Below are 19742 nucleotides of genomic sequence, written 5' to 3' on the forward strand. Positions count from 1 at the left end.
AGACCAATACAGATATCCAACTCTCAGGTCAGGATCAAGACTGATACTAATACTAGATCAAATATCGTTTAAAAAAATAAAATACTTATACTAATACTATCTGGTACCATTATGAGTACTGATACCTTAAAACAGGGCTGATATCGGCATCAATACTGGTGCCTGGAATTGCTACTCTATTTTCTCTATTCAAAATCGCAATTAATGATTCTTGATATCACTTTTTACCAGCTGATACCAATATGTATTAGAATGGCAACACCAATTGGAGTAAGAATGGCAATAAGAACTACCGATATCACTTGTAGAAAGAAATATTCCAAGAAATAAAAAAACAGCAGTTCTATTGATGTTTGATATAGGTACCAACACCTTAAAATAAGACCTAGTATTGGTCTGACATCAATACACAGTCCCTAATTATAAAGTGACCGCAAGAGATGTGACTGATACCAATGTTGGCGGCTTGTATTATTGATAGGAGACCTGTTGTCAGCCCAATATCGATAAAAATGGCTGGTATTGCTGCATTGTAGTCCCTAATTGTAAATGCCCGCTGATACTGATATTGGGCAGGTTGGATTTTTTAAATAAGACATGACATGGATCCAATATTGACACATGACCTGGTATCGCTACATTCTAGTCCATTATTGTAAAATGCCTCAAGAGAGGTCACTGATACTGATATCAACACAGATGCTTGATATCAATACATTCTAGTTCCTGGATACAAAACAACCAAAGAAAGGTGGCTGACACTGATGTTGGGTGCCTAATCTAATTAAAATAAGACCGTATATTGGCCCAGTATCGATAGAGGGTATCAAATCCTAGCTTAAAGTTTGTGACTTGTGTGTGCGTTTCCACAGAGACGTGATGAAGTTGGGTTTCAGCAAGCCGTGGCCTGAGGCCATGAACATGATCACGGGCCAGCCCAAGATGAGCGCCAAGCCACTGATGGAATATTTCCAACCGCTCATTACGTGGCTAGAGCAGGAAAACGACAAAAACCACGACATCCGCGGGTGGCCCGAATACGACTGGAAGCCGCAGGGTAAGTCTCCAAAATGTTCCGCTCCAAAGTAAACGACAGCGAGATCAACATGTGGCAAGCACGTTGACAAAAATATTTGCTGAAGGACTTCTAGTGGGGGAACTCTTTTTCCTAGCTAGCTAACCCTCTGAGGTAGCTAGCTATAGCTTGGTCACCCAGGAGGCCTGTTCTCTCAATCCTTAGGTGGTGCAAATTTGCATCAAAATAATGTGCAATATTAGCATTTGTGATCCTTTTTTAAATTAGTGTAATTCTTTAAAATATATATTTTTTGTTTTATTTTTATATTATTTTCTTAAACACTTTCACTCCCTTTATATTTCTCCAGTTATTTTACTTACACAATATTGTATTCTAATTGTGAGGCGTTTTTTTTTTCATTTTTGAAAATTCTTTGTATCTTTTTACCTTTTGATGTTTTTTTTTTTAGAATTTTATATAGATTTTTTAAAGCATTATTCACGATATTTGGAGATATTTTCTGTATTTTTTATTATCTTTTGTATATTACAGTATATTGCATTTTTAAAACATTTTTGCTTGATTTGTATTATTTCATTTTATTTCATTTTTAATTTTATTTACATTATTCTTATTTTGTAATCATTTTGTAATTATTTTCAAAATGAGTTTATATTTTTAATATATTTTTGTTTTATTTTGTATCCATGAAAAAAAATCAAGCATTTTGCCACTTTTTATTTAATGTTTTATAAATATTTTTACTACTCTATTCTATTTTTTTTACTGTATATATTTTTACTTTATATATACATGCATACATATATATATAGAAATATATATGATTTTATTTTTTACATATTTTTTAAAAGATTTTGTATTCCATTTTCTAACATGTTTTTTCTTTTTCATTATTTCATTATATATTTTTTTTAAATTGTATTTTATTTTCTAAAGGATCGCTCGTCCGTTTTTATATTTTCCTTTTTAAAAAAAATGTAATTATTCCTTTTTTTAAACTTCATTTTTTAAAAGCATTTTTCACCCCTTTAATACAAGCATTTTCATTTTCAAATTTTCTCATTTAATTTTATATTCATTATTTTTCTTTTATTTTTAAGACTTTTGCTCCTCTTACAATATAATTACTTTTGTACATCAATATTTTTCTAAATATATTTTATCTTTGATAGACATCCAAAAAAATGACCCCCCCCAACTAAAGACACACAATCAATCGTGATCAAGAACTTCAGTTTTGAACAAATTAAAACCAATTTAAAACTTTGTATTTATTATATCGTTTTGATTTATTTTTACATACATTTTTATACTTCCCACTTTGTCATACATTCTTGATCCGCTGCAATGAGAGAAATAGGGTAACAGGATACTAATTTACTGTATTTTTATGTTTAATTACTATTCGAATGTGTTTTTTGTGATCAGGAAGATGTGTTTCATGGCTGTTTACTGTATTTTTTCACGTATAACACGCACACTTGTGTTACTCGCACATCATATTATATATTTGTATAGGTAAAAAAATAATTTATTGACAATATTAAAACTAAACTATGAACACAATACCAACATTTACAATATTTATTCAATGTCCTTCAAAGTCCAACTCGTCATACACCAAAGAATTGTGTCCCTTGTCGTGCTTTTATTTATCTTTTGGGGCAAATTTTTTTTTTTTGTTACGTTCTCTAACATTAGTCTTTGCCACAGTGAATTTTCAGCTCACTGCTTGCTTTCCGCCTGAAAGAGACAGAAAGAAGGCTTCCTCTTCGCCATCTAATTTTAGATATTGGTAACTCCTCAAAACGGCAATTAACTCAAGTTTCGGGTCTGAAATGTCCACTCAAGTGATTTGGATATTCTTCATTCATTCATTATCTGCACCGCTTATTCTCAGTAGGGTCGCAGGGTTGCCGGAGCCCATCCCAGCTATCTTCAGGCAGTGGGCAGGGGACACCCTGAACTGGTTGCCAGGCAGTAGCAAGGCACACACAGACAGACAACTCACTCGCTCATTCACTCCTAGGGACAATTTGGACCGGCCAATTAACCTGACATGCATGTTTTTGGAATGTGGGAGGAAACCGGAGTACCCGGAGGAAACCCATGCAAGCACGGGGAGAACATGCAAATTCTACACTGGAAGGTTCCATCTCATGACCTCAGAACTGTGCCGCACACACGCTAACCACTGCGCCGCCCCGTGATTTGGATATTGATACTAAAATTAGACAACATGACATGTGGATGGCATTCATTTTGCATTTGTGGTCAGCGATATTTTCAAATGATAAATGATTGCGCTTATACTGTAATATACTGCCGTAAGACCTCTTGTAACGCGCACACAAACTATGAGTTATTTTTTAGGGGACAAAAAGCAAGTTGGATACAAAAAATACGGTAAGTTGAATGCTTTTGGGAGGCTGGAACGGATTCATTCATTTTCAATTATTTCATATGGGGAAAATTCGCTCATTATACGAGCAATTTGAGATACAAGCACAGTCCTGGACGAATTAGGCGCATATGTAGAGGCACCACTGTATCTTACTTTTTTTTTGTTTGTGTGGTTGCAGGCGTCAATGTTGACGAGGTGAGTGGCTCCACAACGGTGGACTTTTTGGGCATGAACGTGGAAAGCGCGGTGGCCGTGGCGGGCCAATGGGTCCTGCTGGTTCTGGGTCTGGTTCTGTTGGTGGCCCTCGTGTTCATAGCCTACAGGTACCGCAAGTCCAAAATGTCCGGCAGATCGATGTCCACCATCGAACTCAAGCAAAAAGACTAAGCCGTCGCCTTTCATTCGTCTCCCATCGATGTCTTGCGTATTTATTCCGATTGTATTTTTGCCTAAAGAAACAAAATGTAATTTATTTGTTTATATATAGGAAGGAAATACTTGTGTTGATTGTGTTTCTAATTTGTACAAAAAAATAAAGACTTTGACATAAGACGTTTTCAGAAAACGATTCATTTGACATTATTAAAAAAAAAAAAAAACGACATCAGAGAAGAGTGCCTTTTAGCCCCTCCCCTTCCATCCTGAGGAGTCACAAAAAAAATCAGCAAGGCCCATGATCGGTTCACTGAATAGTCCAAAATCCCAACTCCTTGGACGGCGTCCCCAAAATTGTCCCGCCAAATGTGCATTTCCAGTTTCGCAAAAATCAAAAATAGAATTGACTATATACACACATACAGTATTTATAATAATGTCCAATTTTTGCAACATGAAGAAACAATGCAATCCAGTGGGATCACCCCCCGGTGTGAAATGGTCCCAAACGTCGTGGTTCAAGTTGAGTAAATCCAACCCTGGATTCCCTCGGTGGGGTTTAGGGGCGTGGCAACATCAAAAATGTCCCACCCTCATGAGTACCATTTAGGGGGCGGGGCAACATCCCAAAAGAATCATAGCATCCAGGGGGTGTGGCAACATGAAATCCAAAAATAACCTCCAGGAAGCGGGGCGGGGCCACATCAAATAAAAAAAAATAAAAAATGGCATCCTGCGGGGGGTTGGGAGCAAGATCAAAAAACAAAAACATCAACATACAAACTGATATGAGCCGTCACAAATACAAAATTGACAAAAATGTGACCAAGATACAAGTTGAATTGATCATATGAACATGCTTGTAAATCAAATCAGCATGGAAATGAACTATTTATTTTATTTTGAAACGTTGCTAAATTTATAACACATTTTGGAAATGATACTTGCTTATTTTAAGAGTGATTTTTCTTATTTTTTCTCTTTTAAAATTAGGAGAAATATCTAAGATGTTTCTATATTAAATTTTAAGAATTCCTTTTCATTAAGATGAATAAAATAGTACCGTCAATTTCTTTTAAGTTTTATCTTATTTTGCTATATCTTTAATTTTTTTTTTTCTCTAGTAAATAAACTTTAAACAATTTTGCCCATTGAGGTAATTTTTTAATTTTGGTCCAAAATAATTTTTAATTACAATTTTCTAAGTCGATTAAGAAAATAATACTTTATATGATACGTATTTGTCATTTTAGGTTACATTTTTACTGGAAATAAAATAATTAATAAAAATAAAATACGGAAATAGTAATATTTTCTCATAACAAAAATAATACTCAAAATGCGCACAATTTACTTCATTTTACTTATTTTACTATAGAAAATAAGGACAAATATAGTAGAATAATTCAAAAAGGTATATTTTCTCAATAATATTAACTCAAAATGAGCTAAATTTTCATTCTCAAGTTTATTTTTCTTTATTTTACGAGAAAAAATAATTGAAAATATAGTAACATAAAGGTATAATAATAAGTATTGTGCTCATTTTAAGTATTTTTAAACATTTTTTTACTCATTTTTAAAATATATTTGCCTCTTTTTGTATATTTTGTCTTTTTTTATACGATTTCATTTTTCTTTTTTTTTCAAGCATTCTGCACCGTTTATTTTTTCAATTTTTAAAAATTTATACATTTTTTGTTTGTTTTTTAAATTGATATTTATACATTATTATAGTAAAATAAATGTTATATTTTTCAAAATAAACATGATTGTGAAATTCCCCTAAACACCATGAAATAATCAAACACAAGTTTTGCACTTTGTGAAAGTACCTTGAATGCACCGTGGGCACCAGGTAGTCCTCAAATAACACCGAACAGGTTCTGAATATAGCTCACCAGGGATGGGTCATTGCAATTTTCTGTTCAATTTGATCTTTAACTTACATGATGTTTTAGTGGCTGACTTAACTTCTAATAATTACAACCTGGTAATAACATAGTAATAACATAAGTTATTTCAGAAATTCTTATGAAAATGGATAGCCCTTTACACTAATCAGTGACAAAAAGGTGGCTGCCCTCTGCATTAGATGCTAGTTAGCATTACATGCTAGTTAGCAACCTTCCTCATTTGGTGACACCTTTAAAGCTAAACGCCACTTCTCAAAACAGATTTTCCTATTCGAGGCACTCGTATCTCAAGGCATCACTGTAGTTAACTGCCATTGACGGGAACAAACGTCATGAATCCAATTGCAATGGATTAACAAAAAAAAAATCATTCTTATTAAAAAAAAAAAAATGTCAATCCATGAGACAACAGCATCTGAAAATATTGCACATAAAAATTGAAAAAGAAAAAAGTGGTATCCACAATCGGTCCCAACTGGGTCCAGTGTTCTTGCGTCAGTTGTAGAACGTTGTGGTCTCGGTCCAGTTTGTGACCCAAAACCTGGCGGGAGACTCTTGGTTGCTCCCATAGGATTGCTCCTTGCGCACTTTGACCCCGCGGTGCTTGGGCATTCTCCGGTAGTGCCGGGATGGCCTGAAGAATCCGAGCTGGGGGCCCGCAGGAAGAAAAAAGTGGATTAATGGAGGCTTGAGAAGGACATTTCAAAGATTTAGCTTCTGGATAGAAAGCGAGTGGGGCACAGGGGGGTTTGAGGAAGACGTGCCAAGAAAGCATAAACGAGGGATACCAAAACCTTCCCTTAGAAATCCATGTCAATGCTGAGAATTGAGGACAATTCAATGCATCATAGAGAGTCCTGAATATTGGGATTCTCTGGCCCCGGGGTTCGTACACCTTTGAAGGGCCAAAATCGAGCAATACTCTAAACTGAACGATGATTTACAAATTGTATTTTTCAGTTGCAGGAGATTTTGTCCCCAGTGTCCCTTTTTGTGGCCTCCTCCTCCATCAAAATATACTTTTCATGAACATTTGTGACTGGGGTTTTCAATACTATTATTTTCAATTGAGATTTTTTTCTGTATCCAGAAAAATGTTATTTATCAAGAGAGTTGTCAAATGTAATGCAAAAAAAAAGATTTATTTTAATATTAGTACATAAAAGGGGCATTATATACAACTGTGTTTCATAACTAGATTGATTATTTTTGCTTCTATTTTTTCCTTATTTATTAAAATAAAAATATTTTCAAAAAAGGAAAAAACATGAGATGAAATGTAACAAAGTTATTAATATCTGCATGTGTATTTATCCTGTCTGTCACGTCCTGTCCAGTATCGACCCCATCCATTCGATATCTGCTCGGGCAATTGGTATCGATCTTGTCGATCTCTGGCTACCTATCATTCCACGCCAAACTGCTGCCTAACGTGCAGAACTCCCCATTTCCCGTAAAATAAATGTCTTGTGTGAGAAACGTCACGCATTTGGGTCCTGATCCAGTTCCGGTATATGACATTTATCCATATGAGAATTTGATCAAATGTTAATGCTTTAAATAACTGTTATATGTCTTTGTTTAAATTCAGTATGTTTCAAAACAAATTATATATATATGTATATATATATATATATATATATATATATATATATATATATATATATATATATATATTTATATATATATATATATATATACACACACATATACGTATGTATATCTATGGTTGGTTGGATCCCACATGGGTCGTAGCGGCTTCATTTCCTGTTGAGGGGCGTCCATCCCTCTCCAGGCCAGCCAAGAATAAAAAGCAAAGAGAGGGAAAAATATAATAAAAGAAAAAAATATATAGTTTTTTAAAAAATGGTAAAAAAGGGGAAAATTCCAAATGAAATAAAACATTTCGATAGATTTGTGTTACATCAGGACCTTTGAGGACAGCCATTACATTGATCTGGCCCTCAGTGAAAATGAGTTAGACACCTTAAACAAATAATTTTATTTTGAAATAAAGTTGGGATGGGCGTTTCCACAAATATTCTTTATTTCATATGTGGTAGTGAGCATATACAGCTACAGTGGGTGGTTTAGAATGGTGCGGGGCTTTAGCGACATCTAGTGGACGTATTTGAAATTGCAGGTGATTTTTGTTTTTATGCTTCTTATGGCATTGTTCTCGCGGGCCGTATTAAATGCGTTGGCGGGCCTGATATGGCCCACAGGGTGTAGTTTGGCAACCACTGCAATAAACTGTACTATTTTAATTTTAAATGTGACCAATACTCTCAGCATTGACACCGAATAAGTGGCTTAAGCTCCAGTCTGAAAAGGTAGCGAGAAAATGTTAGAGCATGAAGCAGGTGAGCTCCATCGAGGGGCGGGGTTACCCGAGGGCCCCGCCTCCGCCTGCAGGTGCGGCCCCGCCCGCCTCAGTAGTCCTCGGTCAGCCTTTCGGTCTCCGAGGGCTGAATCTTCATTTCCGCCTTCTGCGCTTTGGCCTCGTACATCTCCCGTCGGCTCGCCCTCTGGAAGAAGCCGCACTGCGCCCGCACGGCCAGGCGGGGGCGCCAAGTCAAAATAACAATTCCTTTTCCACTACGGTGGAAAAATATTGACCCATTTTGGGTCAAACCTTTTTTTTTCCAGATTGTTTTGTTTTGGTTCTAAACATCTGTCAAAAAGGGTCAATTTTGTTTTAAATTAAAACAATTTAAAAAAAAAAGAGGAAGACAATTTTTTAAAGTGTTTTTTGGTAACTTTGGTCTAAAACGTATAAGAGAAATATTTTTAAAGAAATATTTGTATGAAAAAGTTAAAAATGACATTTTTGTTTTAAAATAAATATAAAAATAAATATAAAATAATGCACTTTTCTTTAAAAAAATCAAATAAAAATAAATAAAACAGTCATTTTGCTTTAAGACATTTCAAAAAAGAAGGTAATTTTGTTTGAAACATAAAATAAGAAAAATGTTTATCTTTGCGCAAAAATAAATCAAAATAAGGCCATTTTTGTTTAGAAAAATCAAATAAAAAGCTATTTTTGTATTAAAAAAGTATATTTTGTTTAAAACAACAAATACAATGGAGATTCATTCATAATCAAAAATATGTTACGTTTTGTTTTGAAAACAATCAAAAAATCTAATATTTTTGGTTTTTATATGCTATTTTTGTTTGATTAACATTCAAAAGTAATTTTCTGTAAGAAATATATTTATCCTTTAATATGACACGATATGAGACAAACTACATTTCCAATGCTGTAAAAATGTGTATAATAAACAATACATCATAATTCTGTCATAAGCACTTTTTTAGCAACAAAGTAATTTATTTAGTTATCTCATGTTGAGGTTTTGAGTTTTTCCTTGCCCTCATGTAGGTTTTAGATCAGGGGATGGTGTCATAAGAGTCTGCTATAATCTGTGCTCTGTGCAGCCCTTTGAGACTCCTTGTGATAAAGGGTTAAACAAATAAACATGACTTGACTTAAAAAATATATTGAGTTTTTTTTTCAAAAAATAAAAACATTTTCGTTTAGAAAAGAAGGTATTTTTTGATTATTATTGTTTTAGTAAGGTCTTTTTTGTCTTAAAAAAGAAAATGGAAAAACGTCCTTTTAGTTTGAAAACTATAAAATAAGGTATTTTTTAAATAGCAATAAATAGTTATTTTGTTCCAATAATATTTAGAAAGTTTTAATAAAATGTCATTTTTGTTCAAAATATGAATACAAATTGCGTCATTTTTGTTTAAAATAACAAATAAAATTGTCTTTTTTATAATTATTAAATACATTTAAAAGGTATATTTTGATTAAAATAAATAAAAAAGCAAATTTTTTGTTTGGAAAAAAGAAATAAAAATGGGCCATTATGTGAACCCCAAAATGGAGTACATTTTTTTCCAACAACACCCAAAATTTGATCGCAATTTTTTGGGGGGGGGGTTTGAAGCCATTTTGGGATGCAGTTTCCGACCATCTGACCTTCCAAAGGATGAGAACAATAAGGCCGAGGAGAAGAACGCCGGCGACGATGGCCGAGATGATGATCCAAAGCGGGAGTTCGTACGGAGTTTCCACTCGCGCTTCCGGTTCCATGTCCACGGAAAACTGCCATGGCACATTTGGGAAAAACATTAATAGAATAGAAGAATCGTCTATAGTGAACGCAACAAGTGTCCTGCATTTTACAGAAGTGACTATGCATTGTTGGCGGAAGTGCTCATGGATTCTAACGCCATAGCGTATGTAGTTAGCAATAGTCTGTGATCTGTGCAGCCCTTTGAGACTCCCTGTGATAAAGGGCGTCACAAATAAACATGACATATTGACATTGATATCAGCGTGGTGAAACATTGTATGCAATGACATTAGACATGGTACTCCAGGTTCAACTTGTAACAAAGACTTTAGAGAGAAAAACAAGACTGTCAGAACAAATAGGCAAATATTTACGATGTAGTGCTCAGTGACTATATGTTATAATAATAGTGTAATAAGAAAAAAAATTGCACCGTAATAATACAGCAATGCGATAACATTTAGCTGCAACAACAACAACAACAAAAAAGTCACAAGTGTCACAGTTGCCCATGGCGCCCAATTGGCCTCGCCCGTTTGGCACCAGCTGCGGCTCGTTGACTGATTGTCTTCCCTCCTATTTTGGCTCAATGCTCTCACTCACCCTTTGTCAGTCCATCAACGAACTTCTGCACCTGTAAGACGTGGGTTTTTACTCTGACCGGTTTCCTGCCTGTGTGTCCAGTCCGGTATCGTTCCCGTCGATTTTTGTCCTGTTTAATACCGATCTCTAGTGTCTGGTAGCGTTCCCGTCTAGTTTGTCCTGTTTAACTTCGATCTCCAGGGTCTGGTATCGTTTCCGTGTAACTCGTCATGCTTGTTATCAGACTCCAGTCTCCAGTGCCTGATATCATTCCTGTCTGTCCCGTTCTGTCCGGTATCGACTCTATCTATCCGATATCTGCTCATGCAATTGGTATCAATTTCGTCGACCTCTGGCTTCCTGTCATATAATGCCAGCCTGCTCCCTTACGTCTTCCGCCCAACGATCGCCGAATCACTGGCGTTTTGGGTAAACGTCCATGACTGCCCCATTTCCCATAAAATAAAGCTTGTTCTCCCCCGGTTCCGGTTCTTGACAACAAGGTATATATTTTCCTAGTTTTACACGCTTGTTTAGGGAAGTGATGGGCTAATAACTTAGATATGCTAAATATAAATATGACACGGTACCGTGATAGTCTGGCTCTCCATTTTGAGAGCGGGGTTGTTCGTGATGAGTTTCAGGGTAGCTTCGCCCACCACTTTTACCCACAATGCATTGGAAAAATCCTGTTAGAAACAAATAAAAAAAATAAACTGAAACACAATCACGTTCATTTTGTTCAAAATTCGTTTTTTTTAAAATGTTACGATAATATTTATTTTAGAACATTTAGAAATTTACGAACATTTTCTTCACTTTTTGAAGTGTAAAATTGAATAGCACCCCCTCTCCGTCATTCCCTAAAACAAATAAAATGAAATGTATATCTAAAATAGATAAAATATTTTTAATGTATGTAATATAAAAATGCTTAAATCAGGAATAATTATCTGCCCTTTGGTATCGGATAATCTAGCATATTTTGGATATATTTTTACTCTTAAAATAGTTTTTATCATTATTAATATATTATAATAATCTAGAAAGTTAGAGACTAGAGAAAAACAAACAAACAATTATTTAACATGGTATATATTCTTAAAACAATGTATTTTTTGTTTCTAAAATAACATTTTCTTATATTATTTATTAGATATTGCTAAAAAAAATAAGAATATTGAGAGAAAAGGCAAGAGTTTGTTTTAAGTATTTTCAACTCATTTTATTTTGAAAAATAGTTAAAAAAATTAAGAAGGGGAAAAATAATATATGTTAACATTTTTGATATGCTTATTTCACTAGTAAGATCATCTTTAAAAATGTAAAAAGAAAAAATAATTATGTTTCTAGAGAAATACACCTAATAAATATTATAGATAGATAGATTTAAAATTTCACATGACAAATGAAAGTAAAATGCAACCAAAAATATGTATAAGATGAAAAAAATGATTTGCCATCTGGTAAATATATTTGGATATTATGTTTTTTTTCTATAAAAATACACATCTTCAAATAGTGTCATTTTATTATATGCTTTACTGGATATGACTTAATAAAAGGTTTTACTAAAAATAATAAAGAAAATATAAAAATAAGGGACAATAATTTTGTTTGTTTTTGTATTTTGAACCCATTTTATTCTGAAAATACGAGGAAAATAATTAATGATTGACCTATTTTAAAAGAAAATATTTTTTTTTAAATAAAAAAAAAGGTTTGCCTTTTTATACTAATTGAAAAACAATAATAGTAAACAATAATCGTAAAATGAGACAGTAAAATCTGTCTATTGATCGTAAACGGATGTCGAATTTATCTTAATATCGGGCAAATTTATAGGGATTTAAAAATATATTTATCTTTAAAGCCATTTTAGTCAAACTTAAGAATAAAAACACATTTTTTTTGCCAGGTTCTTCAACATGGTGCCCACTGGTTCATTGTGATTTTCTAGGAAACTTTATAACTGGCATGTTGATGTGGTGGACTGAGCCTATTTTAACTCTTGTTCTAATAGTGACAACATGGTAATAAGATAGTAATAACATAAGTTCTTTTAGAAATTTATTTTAAACTGGTAGCCCTTTGCGCAAATCGGTAATAAGCTAAGGTTGGCGACCCCTGTTAAAGACAATTTTTGGCTGAGCTGTAATATTTTATATATATATATATATATATATATATATATATATATATATATATATATATATATATATATATATATATATATCCCAAAAATGTAATCGCACCACACACAAAAACCAGTATGATGTAATTAAAAGGGAAACATGGCTCAGTGTGCCTGGTTGTCACGGTGACGAGTAAAGCACCTCCAGCATGGTGCTGTTCCACAGGCGAGCCCGGACCACGACCTTGGCCGAGCTACTCATGTTGGTCAGAGGGCACGTGAAGGTCACGCATCTGGCCGTGCCCTGGGAGCATTCCTGCGCAGAAAAATCGAATTCAACAAAAAAAAAGGAAAATTAAAGGATGTATTCCGTGTCCTCACCAACAAGTGTGACTCTTTCCTCGCCGTCTGCAGCGTGATCGTGGCCTGTGGTTGGCCGATCGCCGTCGAGTGGGCGTCGTCCGGCGCCAACTGACGTTTGGAGCGTCTCGGCCCGCTCGGCGACAACTGTGACGGAAACGCTAAGTCAGCGGCAAAGAAACACAACCGGGACTTCTGTTTCGGATCTGCGGCTTTTTATGGAATTAAACGTGTTACTCTTTTTTCCATTACGCCCAAAACCTGTAGTGTTCCTCCTCACAATCATGCAGATATGTTTTAAAATATTCCAGGCGCCGAGGGACTTGAGAAATGACAACAAGGACTCAGAACAATGGCAGTTCCGGTTGAAAAACAGACGGACATTGTCGTGATCAGCAAAGGCATAGCGCTCATTTTTGCCAGATCAGGCCCGCTAAGGGATTGAATCCAGCCCGCGAAACAACACTCAGAAAAGCGCAAGAGAAAAACAAGCTGCGGGTTGAAATATGTCAACTTGATGTTGCCAAAGCCAGGTGCTTCTCACAAAGACACTGTACTTGTATTTGTTCTCTCTCTCTCTCTCTCTCTCTCTCTCTCTCTCTCTCTCTCTCTCTCTCTCTCTCTCTCTCTCTCTCTCTCTTTCTCTCTTTTTTTCTCTCCCACTCTCTGTCTCTTTCTCTCTCTGTGTCTTTTTAACTTCTGTTGCTCTAACTTCCTTTTTTCCTTTTCTCTCTTTTACCTTTCTCTCTTCCTACCCTTTGCGCTTTCTTTTCTCTTTTCTGTCCTTCTGTCTTTCTATTTCTCTTTGGATTTCTTTCTTCCTCCCCCTTTCTTTCCCCCTCTCTCATGACTTCTCTTTTGTTTCTCACGCTCTCTCCCTCTCTCTCTTTGTCCCGCCCTCTCTCCTTTTCCCTCCCTCTTTCTCTTATTTCTTTATCTCTCTTTTTCTTTCTCTTTAATCTACTAGTCTAGCCCCCGATAGAATGTTTGTTCTATCGTGTGGCCCCCGAGTTAAAATGAGTTTGACACCCCTGGCTTAGAGTAATTTGAACACTTACTGTGTTGCTATACTTCTGACTTTTTCGTCCAAATTTTGTGCTTTGATGATCTAAAACTGCTTGTGGTAAGCTTACCTGCCGTGCGTTCCTTTTTTTCCTTCGCATCCTTTCAGGTATGTGATTGTGACTTTTTCTTTTGTGTTTTTTGCAGCGTGTCTTGTGTTTCAGATTATACTGTCCAGATAGCTACCCTGTGAGCATGCGGGCTACCGAAGGCTTCCAGGTTATCCCCGTTAGCTGTCAGCTAGCTGGCTAGCCTGTCGCACTTATTGTTTTTACGCCTTCTGGGTTCGTGTTTGTTGCCATAACCATTTCTTGTTGTTGGCTCCTGGATATCCTGGCTGCTTACAGCATGTTTTTGGTCGGCCGGCCTCCCGTTTTTCCGCCAATCGGTCCTGGTTAGCCATTTTTAGCAGCCAGCTAGACTGCTGTGTCCCGGCTGGTTTAGTCCCGGTTAGCTCTCTGTGTGTTATTTATACCAGTTCTCCCCAATTTGGCTGCCCGCCATTTGTTGTACCAATGCTGCACCCACTTGTGACACAAAACCTTGCTTGAAACACCCGAAACCATTTTGATTAATTAGCATGTAAACCAATGGCTGGCTTACTAGGGTTCTGTGTGCTTCGCATAACATCAAAGCTCAGGAATTTAAAGATGAGACAGACTATCTTCAAATTTCATCATCCCGGAATATAATATACCAATGACATATATGTAGATATTATGCTAAAAACGCACTATTTTCTCACATTTTGTATGTTTTAGAATTTGGGTATTCCTTTAAGTGAAGGTAACAAAATCAGAAAATCTGACCTGGTATCAGGTAATAACTAGTATGAGATTCAAAATGTTTTAATTAAATTAGAAATATATTTGAAAATGACAGTATATGGTATTAATATAACTAGACGTCATCGTAGCTAAGAGAGAAGCTTAGAATGGGCAATAATAGCCGCCCAAAGCTTGCAGCCAAGTGGCAAACATAAGTGGCTAGAGAAGGAAACAGAAAAAACCTGGAAGATGCCTGAATTACGGAACTCAGCTGTGGAATGATAGTGACGCCGAAACACGAATATGGATCAGCTAACAAGAACAATAGCAGCTAGCTGCAAGCTTTATACTGCAGCCAAAAGCCTAAAGTGAGCAGCTAAAAAGGAAACATTGGAAAAAGAAGCATAAGATTCCTAAATGATGGGACACTGCTGTGGAAAGCAAGTGACACTGAAGAACGAAGTACGAGCAGCTAGAAATACAAATAGCAATAGCAGCTAATGGCAAGCTAGAGCCAAGTGGCCTATGTGAGTGGCTAGAGAAGGAAAGAGGGACAAGAGAAGTGTAAGATGCTTGATGGGACTCAGCTATTAAAAGTGAGTGACAATGAAAGATGAAGCAGTAGCAACTGACAATAACAGGAGTGGTTAGCGGGGAACCACAGCCTGCAGCCAAGGGGCCGACATGAGTGGCTAGAGAGGAAACAGTGAAAAAGGGGTTGGAAGAAGCCTGACTGACAGGACTTGGCCCCGAAAGGAAAGTGCCACGGAAGGCTGAAGCAATGCCAGCTAATATTAACAATAGTGGCTATCAGAGAGCCATAGCCTGTAGCCAATTGCCTGACATGAATGGCTAGAGAAGGAAACAGTCGAGAACAAAAGCTGAAAGAAGGAAACTCACAGTCAGGTTCAATGGATTGACCACATCACCGGGCGGTCGACATTCCGTCTCGGATGGCGTCCGGACGAGTATTTGCGTCAGGTAGAGCAGCCACTTCCCGTTGGACGCCTCGATGGGCCAATCAAATTCCACCGCCAGCGTACCTAAATCCCCCAAGGCCGGCCCCCTCATGTTGACCTATGAAGAGGCGGAGTCACGTGACTGTAAAATGACTTTTTGGGATAAATAATATTGGGAGGGGGGACTCACATCAAAAGTAAACTCCAGGGGGCTTCCCACGTCACTGCTGTTCGACATGGCCGACTCACCCTTCACCGCTCCGCCAAATTTGGTCTGGATCAGGCCGTTGGCACTGAGGTATCAGACAAAAAGTGGTATCAGTACCTGGTATCAATGACTAACAGTTGAGTACAGTGATACCACTACTTATCTCTCGACATACAAAAGTTTCAGGTTACAAAGTATCTGAACGGAAAATATTGCCTCTAGTAACAAAGGTGTATCAGTACGAGTACCTGGCAACCCGATGCATATACTTAAATCCCAGCATGCTCTTTGTGTCCCCAACGGTAAACGATAAATTAATATTTGTATTATTTGCTTTAGTCTTTTATATTATGTACTTCTCGTTTTATGTTTATTGTGTGGTAATGTTTTCGTAACGTGTATTTGTTTCATGTTTGATGCTTTTTTATGATTTATTCAAAAAATATATATCCGTTTGCGAGGCTTGGAACAGATTAGCGCATTTACATTCAAAATGTGTTTCTCCTTACAAATGTTTCAGGTTACAAAGCTACTCCCAGAAGTAAATGGATTTTGTAGGTAGAGGTAACACTGTACTTGGATCGGTCTAAAAAAATAATGATTTTATGAACAAGCGGTATCACTGTTTGGTATCAATTCCTAAGAATTGAATACCTGTATCGGTCTGATTATTCCAAATGATTTTATACACACGTTTTATCAGTATCAAGTATAAAGGCTATCAAAGAATTGAGTATCGGTATAGGTCTGATTTATTTTAATGATTTCATATAAAAGTGATATCAGGATTTAGTATCAAGGACTACTTCAAAGTTAAGTATCAGTCTGAAAAACAGGCAAAAGAAAAATATGTAAGCATGAATTCATCCACAAGTGGTATCATTTATGAAAAATTACTAAGGTTGAGTCCAGGTATTAGTCTAATGATTTTATTATTTAATACGTGAGTGGTATCAGCATCTACTAGTATCGAGGACTACTTTAAAGTAAAGTATCGGTCTGAATTATTTTTTAAAAGTGGTATCAATATCCAGTATTAATCCCAAATAGTTGAGTACTGGCATTAGTCTGGACAAAACAATTGTGCACAAGTGGTATCACTGTTTGGTATCAATTACTAAAAATTAAGAATCGATTTTAGTCTAATTTTTTTAATTGATCTTATACACAAGAAGTATCAGTGTTTAGTATCAAGGGATTTTTTAAGAGTTAAGTATCATACATATACATGTATATATATTTGCACAAGTGGTATCAGTATCTGGTGAAGTGACTGCTTAATTTTTGAGTATCAGTATCAGTCAGATCATTTTAACATATTTATTTCAACAAGTGGAATCAGTTTTTGGTATCAATGAATTGAGTATCGGTCTGAAAAATAAAGAAACATAATATCCCTTTATGTATTATGTACAAGTGGTATAATTATCTGGTATCATGACTATTTAAGAGTCGAGTTTCGGTCTAAAAAATATCCATAAGGTGGTGTTGGTATTTGGTATCAATGACTAAGAGTTGATTATCGGTATCGATCTGAAAAATATGTATGTAATTGTATGCACTGGTTTTAGTATCTAGTATCCATAACAATTTAAGAGTTGAGTGTCAGTCTACAAAAACAGGGAAAAACATAATCGTATGGCCAAGCATTAGTATCTTGTATCAGTGACTGAGAGTTGGGTACCTGTATCGATCAGAATAAAATATCATAATTTTATACACAGTGGTATCAGTACCTAGTATCAATGACTAAATCTCGAGTATTTCAATTACAGATCTCTGAAAAAGGATAGTGACATGATACCAATTACTATAAAAATAAAAATGTAATCAAAAACTATTCTAAAGCACATTGTAAAATATTTCTAATTGTTTCTTTTATTTTATATTCGAATAGTCTGGCATTTTTTGAAAATAAAATTTAAGAGACAGATTTGTGCATCAAATTTCCCAGTCTCCTTGAAGTAGTCATAATCTGCGCCCTCAAGTGGACGAAATTCAGTTCATTTTAGTGAAAATTATTATCATTTTTATGGCAATCATTTAAAAATATATATATATTAAAAAAAAACTGCTTCCCACAGTCAAAATTCCGATAGTCCTTGAAAGACTCAACAACTGCACCCTCTAGTGGAGAAAGTTTGGCAACAATTCTTCACCCGATTCAAAAATGTGTTTTTTTTACAAACATTTTTGCAAAAAAAATATTGGATAAATAATAAGAAAATAATAATTCTGCGTAAAACAGCCAAATGTACCATTGTCCTTGAAGTACTCATCGACTGCGTCATCCAGCGGACATAAATAGCCATTAAATACGTTTTTTTTTGACGAATTCTTTGGATAAATATTGTTTAAAGCAACTTACATGGAAAAAGTGGGGAGGATGGTGTTTTGGATAAGCAGATTGACAAAAACGGGCTTTAGGTCGTTTTGCTCACTCAAACTGTGAAAACAAATAAGAATGAATTTGATTTTTAGGAAAATCTTCTTTTTGGCTCTTACGTGGACAAAAGGAGCCGAGTCTGGATGTCCTGCGTGTACAAATCGATACCGGACGTCTCCAACCTCAAAGCCAGAGACACCTGCCCACAAAAGAATTCAATTCGATTTAAACATAAAAATTATATGTATATATATTTATGAGTATGGATTTGCAGAAAATATTTTCACCTGTTTCCTGCCTTTCAGGTGATTTGTGTCAAACATTGAAAAACTGTTTACTTTCCTATTTGTGGCATTTCATTTGACCTCATCTTTGAATAGGAACCAATTGATTTCAGGTTTTTATTCTTATTTTTTTGTCAAAAGGAAAACTGGGATTTTTTTTAAACAAAGCTTTTTTTCCATTAGTTTTTAAGAATATTTTATTTCAGGAAATGTTTTCTCTCAGTTTTATTGACTCATCGTCCAGCAATTGTCCCCGCCCACCCTTACCCCCCCAAAATGAGATTTTTGTTTTAAACAAAACCACAATTCATTGTTTTATTGACCTAATCTTAAATAAATATCCGTCAAATGTGGTTTTTATAAACAAAGTGATCCAAATTTTTATTTTTTTTAAATTTCCTCGCAAAACGTTCCTTTTTTGAAAATGTATCAGAGCCAAAACAAATGGTAGACCCAAACGCATAACGTTTCACTCAAAGGTTTATTGGGATATTGAGGAAACAAACGCCAGCGATCCGGTGCTCACTGGACGAGGGAAGCAAGCCGCTCACGGGATTGAAAATCCAGAAGTGAATTTCCCGGGGCGGGAGATCAGAGCGTGGTCAAATGGGCAAAACGGGTCGATAGCTGGGGCGGGGTATCAGAGCGTGGTCGGTGGTCAAAAAACGGTTGTTAGCTGGAGCGGGAGATTAGAGCGTGGTTGGTGGTCAAAAACGGGTCGTTAGCCGGAGCGGGAGATTAGAGCGTGGTTGGTGGTCAAAAACGGGTCGTTAGCCGGAGCGGGCGATCAGAGCGTGGTCAGGTCAAAAGGACAAAACGGGTCGATAGCCAAAGACAAACGGGGAATCGGGAACAGACGAGTGGTATACGGATAAAAACGGGACCAACAGGAGCCAGCGACAAAGTGCTTGCCTTGCGTATGCAAAGGTTCGCTGACGGACTGACAAGGAGTGACTGGAGTAGGCAACAAAACAATCAGGGGAAACAATCAGGCAACTAGCAGCAGCTGGCGCCAAACGAACGGGCATAGCTGAGTGCAATGAGTAATCATGAAAAAATAAACTTTTTGCTTTTTTTCTCCCCCAAAATTTAAATAAAAATATAAAAAGAACATTTTAATGAAACTCCTGTTTTCTATTTTCATCAGTATTCATTTCCCTAATTTGGGCACTTTT

The 19742-nt window shown here is 35.9% G+C and overlaps 2 protein-coding genes across 2 annotated transcripts in view; one reads left to right on the forward strand and one right to left on the reverse strand.

The window, feature by feature from the left end:
- ace (angiotensin I converting enzyme (peptidyl-dipeptidase A) 1) overlaps nt 1-3995 on the forward strand; it is a 44421-nt gene extending 40426 nt beyond the window's left edge. Inside the window, exons 24-25 of the mRNA XM_088323032.1 lie at nt 873-1057; nt 3622-3995. Coding sequence (XP_088179158.1) covers nt 873-1057; nt 3622-3830 — 394 coding nt within the window. The 3' untranslated portion in view covers nt 3831-3995. The remainder of the gene's footprint in view (nt 1-872; nt 1058-3621) is intronic.
- A 2126-nt stretch (nt 3996-6121) lies between these two features.
- itga3b (integrin, alpha 3b) overlaps nt 6122-19742 on the reverse strand; it is a 46618-nt gene continuing 32997 nt past the window's right edge. Inside the window, exons 17-26 of the mRNA XM_088323033.1 lie at nt 18403-18482; nt 18266-18343; nt 15880-15982; nt 15631-15807; nt 12923-13048; nt 12744-12857; nt 10998-11096; nt 9729-9854; nt 8125-8277; nt 6122-6382 (exon numbers count right to left, since the gene is read on the reverse strand). Of these exons, the coding sequence (XP_088179159.1) occupies nt 8167-8277; nt 9729-9854; nt 10998-11096; nt 12744-12857; nt 12923-13048; nt 15631-15807; nt 15880-15982; nt 18266-18343; nt 18403-18482 (1014 nt within the window). The 3' untranslated portion in view covers nt 6122-6382; nt 8125-8166. The remainder of the gene's footprint in view (nt 6383-8124; nt 8278-9728; nt 9855-10997; nt 11097-12743; nt 12858-12922; nt 13049-15630; nt 15808-15879; nt 15983-18265; nt 18344-18402; nt 18483-19742) is intronic.

The sequence above is a fragment of the Urocampus carinirostris genome, chromosome 19 (assembly GCF_059441175.1).
Source record: "Urocampus carinirostris isolate Australia breed hairy pipefish chromosome 19, RoL_Ucar_1.0, whole genome shotgun sequence".
Lineage (NCBI taxonomy): Eukaryota > Metazoa > Chordata > Actinopteri > Syngnathiformes > Syngnathidae > Urocampus > Urocampus carinirostris.